At 35.2% G+C, this 22,473-nt stretch overlaps 1 protein-coding gene across 21 annotated transcripts in view; it reads left to right on the top strand.

Annotated features, from left to right (window-relative positions):
• Window positions 1–22,473, top strand: part of Pcm1 (pericentriolar material 1) — an 89,415-nt gene that overhangs the window by 48,900 nt on the left and 18,042 nt on the right. For 15 of the 21 annotated variants that reach the window (XM_038325122.2, XM_038325112.2, XM_038325114.2 and 12 more), the window contains 6 exons: window positions 2,149–2,507; window positions 12,130–12,294; window positions 18,075–18,247; window positions 18,572–18,703; window positions 21,164–21,284; window positions 22,130–22,288. In XM_038325122.2, coding sequence (XP_038181050.1) covers window positions 2,149–2,507; window positions 12,130–12,294; window positions 18,075–18,247; window positions 18,572–18,703; window positions 21,164–21,284; window positions 22,130–22,288 — 1,109 coding nt within the window. The remainder of the gene's footprint in view (window positions 1–2,148; window positions 2,508–12,129; window positions 12,295–18,074; window positions 18,248–18,571; window positions 18,704–21,163; window positions 21,285–22,129; window positions 22,289–22,473) is intronic. The other 6 variants (XM_038325125.2, XM_038325115.2, XM_038325131.2 and 3 more) reach the window with 1 other exon arrangement.

Below are 22,473 nucleotides of genomic sequence, written 5' to 3'. Positions count from 1 at the left end.
GTAGCCAGGCAGAAAGTATAGGTAGGACAACCAGACAGGAAGTAGAGGTGGTTCAATGAGAACAAGAGAATTCTGGGAAGAGGAAAACTTGGTCCGTGGTCCTGGCCCAGCCACAGAGCAAGCAAGATGTGACTGCCTTGCCAGAAAAAGGTACCGAGCCCTGTGGCTAACATAGACAAGAATAATAGTCTAATTTATATTTTAAGAGTTAATAAGTCTGAGCTAATGGGCCAATCAGTTTATAGTTAATGTAGACCTCTGTGTGATTTCTTTGGGACTTAACGATTGTGAGAACTGGGCAGGACCGAAATCTCAGACGACAGTTGAGTAATGAACTTTGAAGGGGCATTTGATTATTGGAGAAAGCTTAGAATTCCTGTGTTACAGTCAATGTAGGAATTCCTGTGTTGTAGTCATTTCCCTGACATTATTGACTCCTTTTTATTAGTTATCCTAACTTCTTTTTCTACTAAGTTAATTGTTTCATTATGAAAACATTTTTTAATCAGAGCTTGACACAGCTTAGTGCAGTTGCCATTTAGAAAGAAGATTAAGTCACGAGCAATGCATATTTATTTAAAGATTCAGTGAACCACCTTGCTGCTGTAATTTTCCACCTTATTATCCATGTTTTGTACACTCTCTATATGGAAACTACTCTGATTTTGCATTAAGTATGTCATGCTTAGGATGGAACTACATATCTTGTTTTAGCTACTTAGAATATTTCAAATTAGGTATCTTTATCTTACCAAGTCTGAACCTGAGTTAAGTAACTAAAGATAATGAGTGAGTTCAAACCTGTTAGTCTGTAATAAAGGTCATAAACATACTGCATTACTATAAATTGCTAACAAATAAGTATTTTAAGTCAGGCATACTATATTCTCTCTGTCATAATCATCTATGCTGTTTTTATTATTAAAAAAACAAATAAATAAAATTCAGGCAGTGGTGATGCACACCTTTAATTCCAGTACTCAAGAGGCAGAATTAGTTGGATTTCTGAGTTCAAGACTAGCCTGGTCTCCAGAGTATGTTTCAGGATAGCTAAAGCTACAGAGAGACCCTGACTTGAAAAAGAATGAAAAACAGCAAAATGAAAAAACAGCCATAGACAATCTATAAAGATGAGAGTGGCTTTGTGCTCATTATATTTCATTTATAGGGATTGAAATGTGAATTTTGCTGGGCTTAGTTATGCATACCTTTAATTCTCAGCACTCTGGAGGTAAAGGCAGGAGAATCTTTTTGAGTTCAAGCCTGGACTAGAAAGCAAGGTTAACCAGGGCTGTTACACAGAGAAACCCTGTCTAGAAAAACCAAAAAAGAAAAAAGGAAATGTGAATTTTATGTCTAACTTCCATATGTGGAATATTTTCTGACTAAAAGAAAATAAAACTTTTAAGAAAAGAAACAGTTCTATTTCATAGGTCATTTAAAACAGATTCGACTGAGTTTGTACTCTGACCTCGAAATTTCTGACTTTTGTTTTCAGATAAAATGTATAGGTCCATGTCTCCCAAAAATATTCTTTGTAAAACACTTGCTAGGCTTTATAATAAAAAGTTGTATATTTCTTTTTTACTGTTGCTCTTAAGACAGTTATAAGCACACTGGCATATAAAGCCTTCTGAGAAATCTTGCAGACCTATTTAATTTTGTTTTGTGCATTTTTAAAATAAGTGATAGCATTTAGCAGATCAAATTTGAGTATGGCGTTAGGTTATCAGGGGCTGTACTCAGTGAGTAGTGGAGTACATTGGTCGAGTGGCCATTTGTTTTCACAGATTCCAGTTTGGTTGAAAGGCTTTGAGCAACTCCTGTGTATTCACAGACTATTAGCTCAACTCTTTCACAGCCCTTCCTAACATGTTTTGCATGATATATCTTATATTTTTGAATTTACATTTCTTTCCTACTTCTTACATCATAAATACTAGATCTTTGATTTAGACCTAGCCAATAAAGGGTCCAAGATAAAAGTAATTTCTAACACGTAATATTTGCACACTGAATGCATGTTTTTGTGAAAACATTTTCCTAGCTTGATGATTTTATTCTCCTAAATCTATTCCATATGTGGAGATTTCAGTAGATAAAAAATAAATCTTAATTGTGATATCTAAAACTCTTTATATTGGTAAGGAATCAGAAGCAGCATGAAGAAGAAGTTGAAAACACCAAGACACCATGGTTATATGATCAAGAAGGAGTAGTAGAAAAACCACTTTTCAAGACTGGATTTGCAGTGTCTGAAGAGAAAACTACAAATAGTAACCGCAAAAATCAACCAGATACAAGCAGGAGAAGACGCCATTTTGATGAAGAATCATTGGAAAGCTTCAGCAGTATGCCTGATCCCATAGATCCAACAACAGTAACTAAAACATTTAAGACAAGAAAAGCATCTGCCCAAGCCAGCCTGGCTTCTAAAGACAAAACTCCCAAATCGAAGAGTAAGAAGAGGAATTCTTCTCAGCTGAAAAGTAGAGTTAAAAATATTGGTAAGTTTTGAAATTTCTTGAGCATTTATAGCATAAGTATAGTAAATGTTGATCTTACTTTTTTGTGTGTAGCTAGATGTATAGGTATTGTTGAGGCCTGATTCAAACACTTTTACTTAGCTTTATAATTTTTAAATTTCTAAGTAGCATTTAATTATTTTAAAGCTTTGCATCTATTCTTTGTGCCTTTTAAACTTTCTTGTTTCGTGTGTGTGTGTGTGTGTGTGTGTGTGTGTGTGTGTGTGTGTGTGTGTGTATGGAATACATATATATACATACACACACATGCACAAGTGCACGAAAGAATACACACCAGCATGCTTCTTCTTCCAGTGTCATATCCTTTTCTTTTCTTTCTTATCCCTCACCCCAAACCCACTAAATGCAGTTAGTGTAGCTCATATGTATATGGCGTGGAGCCATACACTGGAGGAAGTGCTGATAGTGAGAACTTTTCCAAAAAAGAGTGTTTCTCTCCCAGCAGCTGTCAACTCTCGAGACTGAGCTGAACAGATATTCCCCAAATTTTACGTTATTGAAAAGTTGTCTAGATACCCAAATTTTACTTAATTTTTGTCTTCCAGTGCATTAAATTTTAATCAAGTTTTCTTAGATTCTTGATGATTTGCTTAATGGGCTTCTCATATTTAATACATTGTTGCTTTTTTTTAACCATAAATGAAATCACTTTTAAAACAGGCTTACTTGTAGATAAACTAGTGTTTCACTGAATTTTGTTATTAAATATTATGCTAAAGTTCTCTGTATAGCACTACTATGTGTACTTGCTTTTAAAAAGTAGGTTCTTCTATAATTTTCTTAAATGTTTACCAAAGTACTAGATTGAAAGAAGTTTTATTAAACTTGAGTATTATAGGTAAATTCACATGCTTAAGTTTTGTAAAACCAGAGAACCAGTTAAGTAGATAATGCTGCTTTTCTCTGAAACAGACCATATGAACAGTCTCATAATTTTGTATTTCCTAGTGTTCCCACAAATATTCTGATATATAACTAAAGGAATGTGAGCAATTTTTATTGTAATGTTCTCTTCATTTAGCTAGATAATTTGATGTGCTGGGGGCATTGCTCCTTAAACTTTTGAAGGTCTCATATGGGACTCCCACAGAATACTGTTTTAAGTATAGATTCAGAATCATCAAAAGGAGGATTGAGAGTTCAAATCAGATTGGGCTACCTATTAAAACTCGTTTTAATAAATAAGCAAACAAAAAACAGATCTATATTATTGTGAAACAACTTTTCTCTTAAATTATAATTTGTCTTCTTTCCTGAGAATTTCACGTTCTGTAAAATGAAATAACCTCATTTTCCTCATCCAGCCGTGCACATATTACCCAACATGTCACCTCTCAATTTTATGTCTTTTTTTTTTTGAAGGTCTAAAATTTTTATGTACAGAGTTGCATGATCTCTTTCACTGGTAGATGGCCTTGAATAATCCATTCAAGAAAGGTTATTTAGTCCAACTTTATGAAACCTGTGTCCTTTGCATAGAGATGGAAACATTCCCAAAACTTGCTCAGTTTATATTTCTCCATTAGACCGTAGATGTTTCAGTAGTTTTGAAAATAAATAAGAACCCTGCCCAAACCCTGCCAAACGGTTGACTCTGGTAGAGCTGCTGGTGACCCATCTTGCCTTCATATGGCCAATGTGAAAAAAGATGTCTTTTTTGATAACCCACTAAGTCCAATTACTGCTGTACATACAAGTGGGGTTATCCACTGGAGCACAGGAACTGTTACCATGGAAACACCTTCAGAAAAGACTGATTCTTTCTCCCCCAGCAGCTATCAAATGCCAATCACTCAAAATTAAGCAACAATGCCTAAAGAGCACCTCCCCCATCTGTCTACGCCAGAGTTTGACTGGCTTGATCTTGTGCAGGGTAACTATAGCTTCTGTGGATTTTTGAGTTCTGTAACCTTGTCATATCTAGAAAACGGCATTTTACAGCACTTTTCTCTGTCCTCTGGCTCTTACGTTCTTGCTACCATCTCTTCCAAGACATACCTGGAAACTTGGTACTTAGGGGATACTGTTGATAGAGATGTCCTATTGAGGACTATGTGCTCAGTTTCTTCTCAGCATTTTGACTAGTTTTGCATCTTTGCAATGATTGCTGTCCACTGGGGGGAGGGGAGGAAGAAGCCTTTTGGACCAAGACTTAGAGCATCCCTCATCTATGGATATAAACAGGTATTTCAAAGTCAATCTTACAATGGCCATTTAGAAAAGTAATAGTAGCAGATTCCGTTGTAAGGCCTAAGACCTCCCCAGTACCAGGCATGAAATTCCCTCCTTTGGTGCAGGGCTCAAATCCTGTCAGTATTGCACCAGTGGGCCCATCTTGTTATTCCATTCGTTGTGATCATGCAGGATCCAGCACTGGGTAAGACCTTTGGTGTCTTTTCTCTCTCAGCAACCTTCATAACTCTGTCTGGCATTATGAAAGCTAACCAATAGAAAGGAAGTTTCTTATTGGTTTGAGGTTGATATCTCTATGGCATATAATAATAGTGTGTGGTTTCTTTGCAATAGGGTCTTATCCATGGAGTTACGGTGGATGTCTTAGGGTTTCTTTTTCTGTGATAAAAGACCAAAAGCAACTTGGGGAGGGAAAGCTTTAATTCAGTCTTTAGTTGTAAGCCATCATGAAGGAAAGTTAGGGCAGAAACCTGGAGTCAGAAACTAAAGCAGAAGCTATGGAGGAGTGATGCTTACTGACTTGCTCCTCCTGGCTTGCTCAGCCTGTTTTCTTATAACTTCCAGGGCCACCTGCCCAATGTTGGCATCACCCACAGTGGGCTGATTCTTCCTACATAATCATTAAGAGAATGGCCAAGAGACTTACCTATAGGCCAGTTCAGAATCCCACTTCCCAGTATCCTGTGGTGTTTTGTATACCTTTGGACTCTCCCTGACCAATAACTTGTAGGGAGGTATCTCCTGACTTTCATTGCAACTTGCATATAATTTATCTCCTCTGGGAGCTATATTGTCCACCAATGCAGAATAATTTCATGTAAACATTTCTTTTTGTTTTTGAAATTAACTTCCTGACATGGTTTCCTTTGTTTTGGTTAGTTCCACGATCTATATCCCCTCTTCTACGCTATCCCCAACCTCCATTCTTGGTTAGTCCTTTACTCTCCCCACCTCCAGTATATATACCCTTTCTTTCATAGCGCATGTATTCCACTATCATTCCAGTTATACTTTGCAAATGAATTTTGAGATAGTAGGCTTCCGTAGAGCTTTCCATACTCCATCCTTTTGATTAGCCTTTCCTACAACCCCTTGGTTTTGCTCTTACTCCTCCCCCCACGAGCCATTCTATTCCCAGTAGTGTCCCTTCACAACTGCCCAAATGAAAAATGCCCCTTTCTGGCTTCCTCTTATGCTCCACACATGAAACAAGTGATTTGAAGCTAGAATTTGATCTGAGAGGGATCATCGACATTTGTTTTTCTTCACTTCAGTTGCTATAATTCTTTTTCTAATTCCTTGCATTTAACCTACAATCATTATTTCATTTTTCTTACTACTGAGTAATATTGCAATTTTTTTTCTTACCCATTTGTGTATTGATGGACTTAGAAGTTGATTCCACTTTCTACCTATTCTGGAAAGAGAGGCAGTGGACATTAAAGTGCAGGTGTCTTTGTAATAGGATATAGTCTGCTGCGGTTATGCCTAAGAGTCCTGTAACTGAGTCATATGGCTATTTCTAGTTTTTTCCCACAATATTGTATGCCCATTAACAGTTTATAAGAGGTCCCCTGTCACAGCATCTTCACCAATATTTGTTGTCATTTGTATTGCTGATTATGGCCATTCTGTCAATGCCACATATATGGCTAAGCTTTTTTATGTTAGGGCAAAGATATTTATTCTGATCTTTGTACTGTCATCTCTCGTATGCAATTTTAAAGATACCTGCCCAAATAATACATTTACATTTGTTCAGCTGTAATTCACTGCCATTGTTAAAAGCACTATGTATAGCAGAATCAAGTTGGTCAACTAAACTCTTGCTATTTAGAATATAAGCCATTGATAAGGAGCATTGACATCTATAAACTTACTAGAAATGCACAGACTGTTGAAGTGCACCTGTACTAATAAAATCAGTATACATTGTACCAAGATTCAAGAACAACACTGGAACAAAATGAAGGAGGACACAGTTTCATCTTTAGCCATTTTATAGTCCACTGATGTCCTGCAGAAGTGAGACAGAAAATTCTCATGTTTCATTAGAATTTGTGAGGATGTGGGCATGCATTTTTTTTTTTCCTTGACAGCCTCCCAGAGAGAGAGGGAAATGAGAAATGGCCACATAGCATCCCCGTGTTCCAGGAAACTGATAAACAATGGGTTAGCTCTTCTTTCAGTGACTTTTTGGATATGTTCAGGGCCTCCAGAACACCATGGCTGATGTGTTTCCCATCTGTAAAGGCATAAGTAGAAGTGCTATCATAGTTATTTCAGTCATGCTGGGTAAAACAGACCCAGACATAAGAGAGAGTTATGGACAGAAATTAGAGATAAGAACCTCGAAGTATCGTCTCTTACTCATGCTTTCTTTCACAATACTGTCTTGTCTCACTTGGCCAGTGTTAATATGAAGTAGTAACCATTACTAATTCTGCTGTTTCCCTTGAAGAAACTTGACCTATTTGCTCACATCTATAATTGAAGTTACTTAAGAGGCTGAATCTGGAGGATTGCAAGTTTGAAGCCAACTTGGCTCATTGTGAGATACTGTCTCAATAACAAAACAGCAACCCCCAAATGCCCTAGAGATAACTCCTTAGTTATACATTTGTACCTTAACTTAGAAATTCAGATCTTCTTTCCTTTCTGATAGGAAAGATGGCATATCAGGGAAAGATGCTTGCCACTAAGCTTAGTGACCTAAGTTCATCCTTGAGGTCCACATTGTGGAAGGAGAGATTCCCCAAAGTTGGTCTAGACCACTACATGCTGACTTAGCTAAACATATACATAATAAATAAAATTTAAAATATAATATAAAAAATAAAAAGAAAGCTAGCCCTTACCCTTAATAATTTTAATTTGGGTGTTTAATCATGGGTCTTTTTTTCTCCTCCTTTGTAAATGTTTTTTAAATTATTTATTATTATTCTCTCCCCCCCTTCTTCCTTTTCTCCCTCCCTCTTCCTCTCCCTCTCCCTCTCTCTCTCTCTCTCTCTCTCTCTCTCTCTGTGTGTGTGTGTGTGTGTGTGTGTGTGTGTGTCTTAGGTCAAAGTCTCCGGGCATATGTTTGAAGGTTAGTGAAGATTAGGGGACAGCTCCATGTAGTTAGTTCTTTCCTTTTACCTTTATATGTGTTCCAAGGTCAAATTTTACTGCCTAGACCAGCACAGTAAGTGCCTTTAGGATGAGCCACTTCTCTGGTTCTTCCCTCTGTAAATTTTTTTAGATTATTTTAATTTATGTATATGAGTGTTTTGCCTGCATGTTTGTATGTACACCACACATAGCTGGTGTTCTTGGAGGTCAGAAGAGGGCATCAGATCCCCTGGAATTGGAGTTATGGATGGTTGAGTTACTATGTTGGTGCTGGGAACTAAACTCAAGTCATCTGAAAGAGCAGCACATGTTCTTAAGCACTGAACCATCTCTCTAATTCTTTATTCTTTTAAAGAATATTACTCATTATTTCTTGAAGCTCCAACACCAACTCCCATTTCCCACTCTTTCCCCATGAAGAGTAGATTGACTGCATGCTTGCTTTTGTGAAGTGCATAAAGAGAATTTTCTATGTATCCATAACCTATATATAATTTCAGTTATAATTAATTTAATACTTCTCATGTGATTCAGCAATAGAGTCAAAAGTAATTTAATTCCATTTATGTAAATCTTATTAGGTTAACATACCATTTTTTTTTCTTCAGAGCAATTGTGATAATCAAACCACCACATGTATGGTATACATATTGTTTTCCACAATACTTTTGGTAGAAATTTCTTTTATTTGTGGACCTGCTCCATGTTATAAACAGTAATAAACTAGCCTTTAAGAGACCTTTTCCCAGTAAGTTTCATGCAGAATGGATAATTGTAAATAGGCTTCATCCTGGAAAACCAGTGAAGAAATCAGAAACTTCAATTAGGGTAAAGAAATCCTAACTTAATTTATGTTCTTAGAAATAGAAGAGGAGGTTTGAAACCACAGAAGATATCACAGACAGCACAATATTTAGGGAGCTTATTTGATAATATCAGAGCAGCTGCTCTGATCAAGGGGACATAAGTAGTAAAGGTTCTTCTCTCATTTATCTTGAATGACAAGGGTAAAATCAAAACTCGAGTCTTAAAGAAAGCCATGTAAGAAAAGCAACCTCTCCTTCTTGGTACTTCTTATCTGAGGAGTAGTGATTCTGTGTCTCCTGGAGATACTAATAGGCAGTGTGGTGAGCTTCCTTACCTGCATGTAAGTAAACATTAGCTTTTGCAGCTGAGAGGAGAGAAAATACTTCTTTGTTTTTATATTGTTAGCTAGAATGTGGCTTGACCAGAGGAAAAATGTGTCTGCTCTATACTCTTAGAATGTCACCATTAACGTGACCCAGCATTTGTGTTCAGCTTTAGGGTAGTTAAAATTCATAATTGGGAAGTGGATATACCAGTGCATATAAAAAGAAAACTAGCAACCAGAGAGAGTTCATAGAAGCAGACTACCAGAACAAGCAAAATCTAGCAAAAGAATGTTTTGAAGGAAATTCACAGTTGAACAAATTGATAAAGGCATCTAAGCAGATTGAATTTTAATATGTAAGTTCTTTAAAACTAGAGAAATGGTTCTTTTATCTTAATATTGTTTATTAAAGAGGGTACATAGATATGGACTCCCAAATTACCAATTTTGAATAAAATCAAAGAAAAAAATTCTGTCATTATAGACCAAAAGGTGGTAGGAGATAAAATCAATTAGAAGGGCTTATTTTCGAGGCTTAAGAGAAAAATCTTTGAAATCTAAAGTGCTATGATTTGTAAAAGTAAAAGCAAGAAGCAATATTTGAATACATGGTAAAGTGATAAAGGGTTTGAGATAGTACAATTCAGAACAGCCAATTTTTGTCCATTCAGGAAGGAATGGGGACACTGCATATACAGTGATGTGCAGGGTGATCAAATTCCTGAATATCAAAGATGAGTAAAAATCTGTTTCCAGAGAAAAGAATTAAGTTTTATATAAAAAGGAGCCTAACTGGCATCAAGCAATCTCACATTCTAGAGAAGAAAGATGGATAATATATAATCCAGTATGCTATAGAGGCAATATCCCTGTAATCTTAGCATTTGGTAGGCCAAGGAGGACTTGCTTTTGCTTCTTCTTCTTCTTCTGGTTTTTTGGGGTTTTTTTTTTTTTGTTTTCTTTTTTTTTTTTTTTGGCTTTTCGAGACAGGGTTTTTCTGTAGCTTTGGTACCTGTTCTGGAACTGGCTTTTGTAGACCAGGCTGGGCTTGAACTCACTGAGATCTGCCTGCCTCTGCCTCCCGGGTGCTGGGATTAAAGGTGTGCACCACCACCGCCCAGCCCGAGGACTTGCTTCTTTAAAGCTGTCCAGATCTATGTCCAATTTATTAAAACAAAGCAAGCAAACAAAAAAAGAGGTGCAAGTTACAGTGGACTGGGACTGCAATTTAAGAATTGCTGTATTTAGCTAAGAGAGCAGGCTTTGTTTGAAGCAAACCATGGAAACATTTGACTCATAATAGATGATCTTTGTGTAAAGACAGACAAGAAGACCGTACAGTAGGTAGGCATGGTTGCATACACTTACAACCACAGGACTGTAGAGGTGAGTCAAGAAGATTGCTGTGAATCTGATGAGCATGTGAGCCACAAAGTGATACCAGATCATGTCACAAAGAACCAAAAATAGACAGACGTGGAGGAAAGGATAAAGACATATAGACACTTTGTGGTGCTTTTTTGTTGGTTTTGGGTTTTTGTTTTTGTTTCGTTTTTTGTTTTTCGAGACAAGATTTCTTTGTGTTTTTCTGGAATTCAATATGTAGACCAGGCTGGCCTGTAACTCGGAGATCTTCCTGCCTCAGCCTCCCAAGTGCTGTGTCAAAAGGCATGGACCACCAGTGCTCAGCTGTGAGGTATAGATGCAAACACATATACACAAACTAATCTCAGTATATAATTGAAAGGTAAAGTGGCTGATGCAGGAGGGTTGCTACACGTTCAAGGGAAGATTGAGCTATTAGAACAAGACCATGTATCAAAATAAAAAATCAGTAAAGTTTTAGCAGCTGCTAATACATCAAAAGAATATTACACAATTGACTGTTAAATTTACTTCAGGAACACTCTCTTGATTTGTTGCCAGGAAAAAAAGTCATATCCATAGTGGTAGGTTAGATTTGAAGTCATTCCTAATGAAACAAAACAAAACCAAAATAGTAGAGAACAATAAAGCCATTAGCCAGTGTCTTCTGTAGTGTAAAATGGAAACACTTCACAGACATTTCTGCAAAAATAGGAAACTAAAGAGGGACCATCTCTACTATGAACCTGTTTATCTGGTTATCTTTATTAGGAAACTTAGGACCAGGAATAATTGGAATGACTATTAGTAAGCAGAAATACTTGTTTCTGTTAGTTTTGTTTTTTTGTTCTCTATTTTGTTTTTGGTATACTACACAATCCCCAAAGATACTGGAAGATAAAATGTTAAGGTACATTGATGAAGTAGTTGGGAACTGAGTAAGTGAGCAAACATTTAGTAACAAGAAAAATAGTAGTTTTACAAAAAGCTATATATGTTGGGTAATTTAAAAAGATTAAGTATAAAAACAGCTCCTTCTGAGATGGAAATGTATAAAATTAAATACAGGTCTTCTTCAAATTAAGTGCATTTAATTTTAGTCTATTTTGCATTGCCTTGGGTTGTTTTTGAAACTTAACAACAAAAAGGCCTCAGCATACATAGAAGAATAAATATATAAAAGTAGTCAAGGAAAGAAGCTAAACTTGGCTTGCTTTACCAAATGTACTGCATCACTTCTGTGACCAAAAGAATAAAAATGATCTGGGAATAGACTAAAACTATGTCAGAAATAAGACAGAGTGAAATATGAGGTTAATATATTGATCAGCATATATTTTAATTCAGTGAGAAAAGGATAGATGCAGCTATCTCTCCATGGAGAAGGAAAGAAGTTGAGTTGTGACAATATAACACAATGAAACATTAGGAAGAAAATTTAGTGGAGTGTTTCTGTTTCGTGTTTCCTAACATTGAAAACGTGTTAACTTAAAGTCTGGTAGAGAATTCAGATCTCATAAGATTTCCCATAGCTTTACTTTCAGTTGAGGTATTACAATACATATCAAAAGATGTAATTGGACGGTTAGAATCGATTCTTGTTGCTTTACCCTTCTGAAGGTTATTTCGAAGGTATTCAAAAGACATTACTTTGTATTCTGTTTATGCCAGACTGCTATACCGCTCTAAATCGAGCTACTTGTACTGTTTTACTATGGAAACTAGTTCCCTTCCAGGGATGTTAGCTGCAACTGATAACAGCTGTCACTTCTTTTACCCGAGGGTATGAAAGTGCCAGTGTGTCTAGCACATGTGAACCTTGCAAAAGTAGGAACAGACATTCAGCCCAGACTGAAGAGCCTGTTCAAGCAAAATTATTCAGCAGAAAGAATCATGAGCAGCTGGAAAAAATAATAAAATATAGTAGGTCTGCAGAAATATCTTCAGGTATGTTCCTTTTTTTATTTATTTTAATCCAAGGAATTCATCTTAAATTTGAAAAACTACAATAAAGCCAGTTTTAACAGTAGGCTTTCACAGAGTTCTGTCATTTGAAATGTTTTAATCAGAGAAATGTAAACTGGAACCATTTTTTTGTTGCTTTGATCTTTCTATTATATCTACATATTAAAATTCTTCTAAAACAAATAATTGATAATATATATGGAATTCCTAATTGAAATTTTGAAACTCTTACCTAAATAGGATTTGATATGAAATCTCATTACTTCCCTTCTTAAAACATTTGCTGCATTATACCTGTGCTAAAGTGTGCATCCCTTTGTATAACAAATGTAGCCTCTGCCTTAAACTTTTTTTAGTGGTACTGAATCAGACATTCCCATGGCTGCCATGTTTTTTCAGCTTACCAGTCATCAGCTGTTATCTTTTCCATATCACATTTATCTCCTTTTTGCCTGTTTTTTTGTTGTTGTTTTTCTTTGTTCCTTTCATTCTTTTGTTGTTGTTTTGATTTGTTTTTGTTTTTCAAAACAGGGTTTCTCTGTAGCTTTGGAGCCTGTCCTGGAACTATCTCTTGTTTGTAGACCAGGCTGGCCACCAACTCACAGAGATCCGCCTGCCTCTGCCTCCCGAGCCACCACTGCCCAGCTCCTTTCATTCTTAAGTGAAATTTTAATTCTGGAATCTTGTGTCTGAATCTAAGGTTAACCAGCTTTCCCTTTCATTTCCATTCTTGCCTGTTATTTTCCATTATCTGAGTCACAGAATGTAGTTTAAATGATTTTAAATTTTTGTGTGTTTTGATAGCAACTACTTTTTATATTTTTATACTAAGTGTTGGTATGATATGTGGTAAGTGTTGATTGACTAGAGTCAGTCACTGCCACCGTTTTACTTTAAGTCAGTGTCAGAGCCGCTCCAACCAAGTCAGCCAGGGTGTCTGGAAGGCAGTGCCGAGGCTAAAGACATGTTGAGAGAAATTGAGGTAGAAAACACAGGATAGATTCGGGGGACTGCCAACTTACTCTGGATAGCCAGCCCCGAGTTTATTTCAGAGCCAGCTTATATACAAAAGCAGAACAAAGCACAGCACAGCACAGTCGATATCTAACCACAAGACCATTCCTGTTCTAGAACAAGCAGTTTCTTCTATCTGGATGTTCCCTAAGGTTTGGCATCAGCAGTATTCTTTCTACTAGCTAGTATGTTCTTTTCTCATGGACAAAATGCTCTTTCACATGGGCTTAATCAGAGCTGTCTCACAGCCTTCAAGGATACTGGAGCAAGCAGAGCAGGCAAGCTTGAACTCTGACTTTTGAGCTAGAATGGATTCCTGATAGAAACTGAGTCACTTGTGGGCTACTGCAAATCAGCACCTATATTTTACTGATTTTTTTTAAAGAATAGGTACATTTCAAATACAGAGAGATTCATAGTCTCGTTTGTCTCCTTTGATGAAAAATGATGTCAGCTACTATTTTTTTGATTACCAGTTTTTGTTTTATAAAATTTTTACCCATGCCATTTGAGTCTCATAATGCCATTGCTTTATTTCCATTTTGCAGTTGTGGAATCATGCGGAAAAATGCCTGTTTTCTTCCAGCACTGTTAAAAGACTGTCAATATGATTGACTTTCTTATAAAATTTGGAAAACAATACCCTTAACCTAGTATCTATTCTTTGGAATTCACCCCAAGGGAGTAGAAGTGAGAAACAAAAATTGAGGGTTAAGTGTTGGCTGAACAGTCTAATTTCAGCTATGTATGAATAAAAATATAAAGGAAAACAAGGATAGAAGAAATTGTGTCAAAATATTTACAGTAGTTTTATAAACTATAAGCTCGTTTATGTTTACTAATAGTTGTTAGCTTTGTAATTGGGATAGAAACTTCACATGTGCTTGTATTTTGAAATGGCTTTCTCAAGCTTATATTGCTAGGAGTTAATAGCATGGAACTTTTAACTGTGCAGGATTCTTTTGAAAAAAAAATAACAATTCTATTGTATTGGGCCCAGCAAAATTTTAAAATTTTCGTCTCTTTTCACTATCTTTTTACCCAACAGTGGTATTGCCAAAGAGTTGGGTGGGAGTTGAGAAAGGCCACAAAATTGAATGGCTTCATAAAAATTTAGTATTATTACTTCCATTGAAAGTTAGTATTCCTAATTTTATTGTTGTCGGTTTAAAAAAAATTGAGTTCAAGCATGGTAGCACATGGGGCTAATCCTAGAACTCAGAGGTCCGAGACAGGCATATCTGTGTGAGTTGGAGGCCAGTTTCGTCCACATATTGAGTTGTCTACCAGCCAGGGACACATAGTAATAACTTGTCTCAAAAATTATTGAATTTTGGTGAATTAAATATTTTGAGTGTAAAAACATGTTAAATATGCTACTCCTTAATATTCTAAAAGGCATGTTTTTCATTTATTGTGACCCTAAGATTCTCTGCATTGTTTATTGATAATGATTATTGTGACTTTGCTAGCTAGAGTACAGCATTTATTGTTTTTATTGGATTATGGTTTCTTCTTCTCCCATGGGAATTATAGGCTCCTCCCCAAATGATAGTACTTCACTATGACTGTCATTTAGCTTATAGCTGAGTTTCTTTACTGAGATTACTTCCAATTTTTAAATAAAAGAATTATGCCTATGGATGTTTTGTTTAGGTACCACATGAAGTCCTTGAGGAAGGGAGTAGAGAGCATCAGATCTGGGACTGTAGTTTATAGGTGGTTGTGAGCCACACTGTGAATGTTGAGAATCGAACATGGGTCCTCTGGAAGATCTAGTGCTTATTCTTAACCACTGCATCATCTCTCCTGCCCTTCTGATGAGACTGTTTGCAGATAAAGCATAAACCATTCCTTGCAATGACATGTCATTGTAGGCAAACATTTTTAATTTCTTTATTTTTCTCAATCACTTATTATAAAGGCTGTCTTTACAACACATAGACATATTATGTTCCTCCTGTGTCTGTCCTTTCCTACAACGTGTGCTAAAATACTAGACCAAACTAGCAAATCTAACAGAAATGCATGTGATGAAGTGCCAGGTAACACTCTGCTTAATTCTGGTGTCCATGTTTGTTACCTTTCTATTTTGAATCTAAAATTTTTATATTATCCTAAATTTTTTGTTTGATTGGTTTTGTTCTATTAGGGTCTCTGTACAGAGAGCTCTGGCTGTCCTGGAGCTTTCTGTGTAGACCAGGGTGGCCTTGAACTTGAGAATCACCTCCCTCTGCTTCCTGAGTGCTGGAATTAAAACCGTGTGCTACCAGACCCAACTTGTTTTGTTTTTTAGTTTTATGTTTGTGGATTCTTTGCCTACTTGTATTTCTGTGAGTTGAATGCCTGGGCTGGACCTACAGGCAGTTGTTAGCCACCATGTGGGTCCTGGGAGCTGAACCCGAGTCCTCCTAGAGCATCCAGTGCTCTTACTGTTGAATCATCCTTTCAGCCCTTGAATTTATTTTCTCTTTTGGATTTAACTTAGTGTATGTATTTTACTGAACTTATAAAGATAAGAAACTCATATTCTACAGTCTTTTACTTATAATTTACTGTTGGTAAAACTGGGTACCTTTCTTGTTTTGTTAACGTGAAATCTAGCCAACACATCTGTAAAAGTGATAGAAACTGTTTTTGTAATAGTGTTTGAAACTTATTTGTTTCATGTATCTGAAATAGCAACAAGCATTAATTTTTTTGTAAGTAGATACAGCTGTTTTTATACCATAGCTATTTTTTTGCTACCTGTCAATATCTGAAAAGAAAAATAAAAAAATCCAACTATGATAGGCATAGACTATAATTAATAAAGATCTTAGAAATTTAGAAATATTCCAAAATGCTATTTTAACTCCAAAATACATATTTGTATTAGATACAGTTTTATATGAATTAGAATTAAAAAGTATTTTATCCCCTATTGCAGCAGTAATGAGAGGGATTTTTTTTTTATTTAATGTGATTCATATGATTTACAATTATAAAAACATTTCAGCTCCTCCTGCAGCAATATATGAATGGAAAGTAAAGTCCTATTTGAATCCTTAGGGGTTTCTATAGAAAGTTAAACATAGGTGAGAGCATCGGCTGAGCTGTTAAAGGCTTGGTTCATAACCAAAATGTCAAGCAAAACAAGGACTGAACCTGACAAATATACTAGATGTTGAGTAATAGAATCTAAATTCGGTTGACAGAGATTAAGGAGTTTTTTAGCATTAATTTTAGTTTAGGAGGAAAGACTGACATGAAATTTAAAACTTCTAATGGCATAAAAAAAATGAGATGAAGGTTGTAATTAGGAATAATTTTGTCATAGAATACTTTTTATCTTATCAAACTGTTAAGCCATTACTTTAAGCTTTGAAAGAAATATTTTAAAAATTAAACTCTGATTATTTTGCCATATGTGGATTGAACATTTACATAACAAGTAGTACCCTGGTCTGGATTTTCCTTCCTTGAAATGAAGATGTCTTGGTTTTCATTCCTATTTTAGTTAGTGTTACTTTTATTTTGATACATCACATGTGGATATATTAAACTATGAAACTGAGGAGAACTTTAATCCATCACCTTTAAAAACGCGCATCCGTCTTAAGGAAAGATTGGCTGGCTTGCATGTCTTTTACATTGTGGAAATGAACACTTGCTCATGTAACTTAGCCAATTAGTGCAGAGCTTATTCTTTTTCATTAGAATACATTATTTCTGCATTATCTTATCCCTGTCTGCAAAAATGATTACATCTTCATGTTCTTTGCATGCTTTTAAAAAAGCGACATATATTGAAACTCAGCATTTTAAATTTTTCTTAGAACCATTATTTTGAAGAAAAATATTTAACTAGATACTTGCAAGTTCTACTGTTGTTCTAGAAAGATTACAGAATTTTGCAGTTATTAGAACCACTTGGGTGTGAGCTGTTTTTGTTTTTGTCTGTTACTAGAGAGAACACAAAATTTATTTGTCTCCTAAAAAAAGTTTAAGGCTAAGCATATTATTCAAAGGCCTGGGACTGGTTTCCATCACTACACACCCCACAAAAAGAGTATGACTTTAAAAAAGTTGTCATGAGTTCATGGGACAGTGTTTTAGCTGAATAATACGGTGATTTGGAGTGTCTGTAAAACTAGCAACTGTAATTGGGCACCTTCTGCTCTGATTTGAACCAGTAATGTAAATATGACATTGTAGTGAAATTGACCAGTTATGGCATAATTGTACAGTGCCATGCTGTAATATATTTTTTCTCAATATTAATAAACAGATTTTCTATTTTTTAAATGACGTTTGTATTACCAAAATAAACCAAAGTTATGTTAATCTAGCTTATTGCATTCAAGTGCTTATAGATCTCAGTGATTAGTCCCATGAAGTACATACAATTTTTCAGGTTGTTTTCAGCCAGTTTTTGGCTATGTAGCTCAAGCTGCTTGTTTTAACTTGCAGCCCTTCCTTATGTTCCACACTGCTGGGTAAGCTATACCTCGTCTGGTCAATTTTTTTATTGAGGTTAATTTAATATTAATTTTAATTCATAATTGATATTCTATGTGGCATCAGATATTGCTATTATTGAATTTAAATCTTTTAATACATACTATTTATCAGTATATTTTAGGATTTTTTTTTAAAGTCCTGAAATAGAATTATGTTCAATTAAAGCTTAGAAAATGATACAGATTAATAGGAGTTAGTATGAAGGTATTATATTGTTGTTTTCTTGATCTTTTTTTATCTTCCAGAAACTGGAAGTGATTTTTCCATGTTTGAAGCTTTACGGGATACTATTTATTCTGAAGTAGCTACATTAATTTCTCAAAATGAGTCTCGTCCACATTTTCTTATTGAACTTTTCCATGAGCTGCAACTACTTAATACAGACTACTTGAGACAGAGGGCTTTATATGCATTGCAGGTATATGGTACCTCATATTCTATCAGTTTAGTCCATGCTTATCAATGGTAACTTTCTTAAGTGAGGCACATCCTTGCTCTCTATGCCATTAGATTTGTTCTCTGCTTTTTGCACCATTTTATTTTAAACTTCTTATGTCTTTATATTCATTTTCTGTGATATATATATATATATGTATATATATATATATGACTTTTATTTAATCTATGAAAAATACTTTATTTTATCTTTCATCTCCTTTGAATTTTAAATTTGTAACAAATTTGGAGTTAAACATATATGTGTGTGTGTGTTTTATATAAATGTCTTCATTTCCTTATTTAGGATATCGTGTCCAGACATATTTCTGAAAGTGATGAAAAAGAAGGAGAAAATGTAAAGTCTGTGAATTCTGGTACTTGGGTAGCATCAAACTCAGAACTTACTCCAAGTGAAAGCCTTGCTACTACTGATGATGTAAGCCAATATGATATGTCATGTGTGGACCTACTGTCAATGTATATTAAACAAAAGCTGAAGTTAGATCATACAGTTGATATTGAGCTTTAACAAATGATAAATTAAGAATCCTGCAGCAGCTGGGCAGTGGTGGCCCACACCTTTAATTCCAGCACTCCGGAGGCAGAGGTAGACAGATCTCTGTGAGTTCACAGAAGCCTGGCAGCCTGGTCTACAGAGTTAGTTCCAAGACTGTCAGGGCTGTTACACAGAGAAATCCTGTCTCAAAGCAACAACAAAACCTAAAAGAACCCTGCAGTAGCCATACATATCTTTAATGGGTATTTAATAAGTCTTTGTTGTGTTCTTGAGAACTTTTAGTAGGTCAAATAGCAGTCAGATCACAGAAAACCTGGACAAAAGAAAATCATTCAAAAAATAATAAATGTAATTTAATGTATTCTACTTAGACAAATTTTTTAATCAATATAAAAACATAAAAAATGATAGGATACTTTTATATGCCAGATACTTGGGAGTGGCCTATTTACAGGTTTAGGCATTGAGATTATTGGTCTTGTATAGCAAATGCCTTTCTTAAATAACTCACTGCACCTAGAGATCTCTGAGTAAGAATAAAATAATTGATTAGCAGACATCTGAGTCTAAGTAAAGGGTTGGACTCAACATTGTTGTGATTTTTCTCACTATTGTAATGTTAACACAATGTTTTCTGAAGATGAAATTTCTCCAAAAGGATATTTTGTCTCTTTTTTTTGATAGAATAATGTACTTGGAAACAATTGACGATTTCCTGTTATTTTTTTGCTCCAAAACTCATGTTGAAGACAGTACCTCTTTAACTCACCTTTCCACTTAAAATTGTTCTTCATGCTCTAAATCTTGTGCTCTGTAAGACAAACCTGTGTCTAAAAATTATATAACTTATGTTTTGTTGTACTTGTGCACATATAATGTATATGTGTCATAATGTGTATGTGAATGTGTGTGTGTGTATGTGTGTGGTAGATGTGTTTGTGCACCTGTGTATGGAACCCTGGAGTTGATATAGAATGTCTTTCTAAATTGTTTTCTACATTGTCTTTTGAGACAACACCTCTTATTGAACCTGGTGCTTGCTGATTACTGGGCATTGTGATAACTTGGGAAAGATTCAGTTCCCTAGTTTCCATTTTTATAATGTTAGATGTAAATTAGGAAATGAGTACTTAATACTTTGATAAATTATTACAATGAACTGAAAATGGTATGTTCCTTTATTGGGGGAATTAAAAATGACATGACTATTCATATATTTATTCATTTGGGGAAGGAGACGAAATTACTAGATTATAGTAAGGATTATTGGACATTGAGATCACTTGGGAAAGACTGATATCAAGTGATAAAAATTGTATGGATGAGAGATGATAGAGATTAACTATAGAGAATGCAAAAGCAACTTAGCTGATGGAAATTATATATATGATGTATATATGTGATATATATATGTTTAATGTATTACTTATTTTTTTTGGAGAGAGGGTCTCACTGTTTATTCTTGGCTGACCTATAACTCCCTTTAGAGACCTGACTGGTGAACTCACAGAGATCTGTCTGCCTGTTTCCTAAGTGCTATGACTAAAACCACCATGTCAAGCTAATGGTCTTTAGAGAAGCTGATTATATAAATGTATCCATTTGTTCAAAAGGTACATTATTAAATGTTGTGCCAAATAAAATATAGTTTTATAAATATGAATGTCATGTAATTCTTCAGGTATAAGACAGTGAGTAAAGCATGATTAATAAAAACTCAGAGACAGAAATTGGGAGTTTAACTTAAAGGTCAGAAAAGTAAAGCAGCTAGCCACTGACTCTTAACCTCTACGTTAGTCCGAAAATGGCAATCCTGCCTCCAGAAATCTCAGAATAAGACTGTGATTGAAAACTATCTCCTTCCATTTTATAATCCTCTCTAGTTCTGGGATTAACCACTACTGCCTGGTTTCTGTGGCAAGCTAGAGTGGCTGCTTGGATAAAAGGTGTGTGTTAATTGCTGCCTGGATGTCAGGCTGGCCAGTGGGGTTGTTTTACTCTTCTGATCCCTCAGGCAAGTTTCATTTATTCAAATACAAATGAAATGTCACTACAAATGAGATACATATAGTAAGGATCTAGAGATAAAGTGTCAATTAGAATGTAAAGATAATTTAAAATATTAACAGTCAATTTATAATTTTAATGAGAGTTGGCTTTCTTATTTTTATTTATCAAGGAAGTTCTCCAAGATTACTTAATACTTTAATGTTTTTAATGTTTTAATAATGGATTTATTGTGGTCTTGTCTGGGTAGATTACTCATGCAACTTCTTAGTACCCTTTTCGGTATATGGTTTTATGGAAATAAGAGTTTCTGTGTTAGATGTAATATTTAGTGATTTCAATAGACTATTTAGTGATTTTTGTTTAACTTAGGAAACTTTCGAGAAGAACTTTGAAAGAGAAACACACAAAATAAGTGAACAGAACGATGCTGATAATGTGAGTGTCATGTCTATATCTTCCAACTTTGAGCCTTTTGCAACAGATGATCTAGGTAAGCAGAGCTTTCTGAATAATCTTGCATGTGACTTTAAGATGCTCTCTTGGCAGTCTTTGACTAAGGAAATAACTTGGATGAACACACAAAAAAATCTGTCAGTCTAAATCCATGACTCTTGTTTATTCCTTGACCTGGGGCAAATTATCTACTCTCTATTTGTATGCAAATGCGGAAGAAGTAGGACCCATGTCTAGTTTGCTATATTCTTGGGAAAAACATTGACCTTTCAAATATGAACTATATTAGTTTTTCTTATTAAATGAAACTTTATTTTTCCTTAAGGAGAAAGATCATCTACTTAGTTATTGAGGAAAATCCATGGTTTCTCCAGACGTGTTTTTAATAAAAATGTGAAGCTAATAGTTTGAGTTAAAAACTCAAATTTTATAACAATCCTTTTACTTAGCTGGTTATGCAATCTGAAGCAATAAGCTACTTAAGTGCTGTCATTGTAGGGTTATTTAAGGATTAAACAAATAGCTGATGATGATGTACATGAAGTGCCTCATTAGTACAGTAAAGGGAAATTCTTTCAAAGCTAATTCTGGACTGGAGAGATGGCTCAGCAGTTAAGAGCACCTATATCAGGTGGCTCACTACTGCTGTAGTACTATAGGTGCCTGTAACTCCAAGGGGATCAGTACCTTTTCCTGGCCTCAATGAGCTACCCACACACATGTGACATTCTCTTACATAGACATGTATATATCCATACACATAGAAAAATAGGTCTTTAAAAAACTGATTTTACTTCCTTGTGTTCAGATTTTTGTATTTTTGAGAGTATGGGAAAAGATTTGCTTTTACATATTCTAGGAATATTTCTGTTCCAAATTCAGGTAACACCGTGATTCACTTGGATCAAGCATTAGCCAGAATGAGAGAATATGAACGCATGAAGACTGAGACTGAAAGTAACTCAAATATGAGATGTACTTGCAGGGTTATTGAGGATGAAGATGGAGCTGCTGCCACTACCACAGTCAGTAATTTAGAAGGTGTGTTTTTAGAGTGATCAGAAGTAATAATCAAAAGTTGCATATGAAAGCTAAAGCTAGCTGGACATAGCTGTAATCACAGAACTCAAGAGGTTGTAGCAGGAGGATTAAGTCTAGTATTGGCTACATTGCAAATTCAGGATAGTCTGAACTATGTACTTGCCATTCTGTATTTACAAAAAAAG

Source organism: Arvicola amphibius, chromosome 4 (genome assembly GCF_903992535.2).
Source record: "Arvicola amphibius chromosome 4, mArvAmp1.2, whole genome shotgun sequence".
Classification (NCBI taxonomy): Eukaryota; Metazoa; Chordata; class Mammalia; order Rodentia; family Cricetidae; genus Arvicola; species Arvicola amphibius.
Note: the sequence above shows the minus strand (reverse complement) of the source record. Positions and strands in the feature narration are given on the sequence as shown.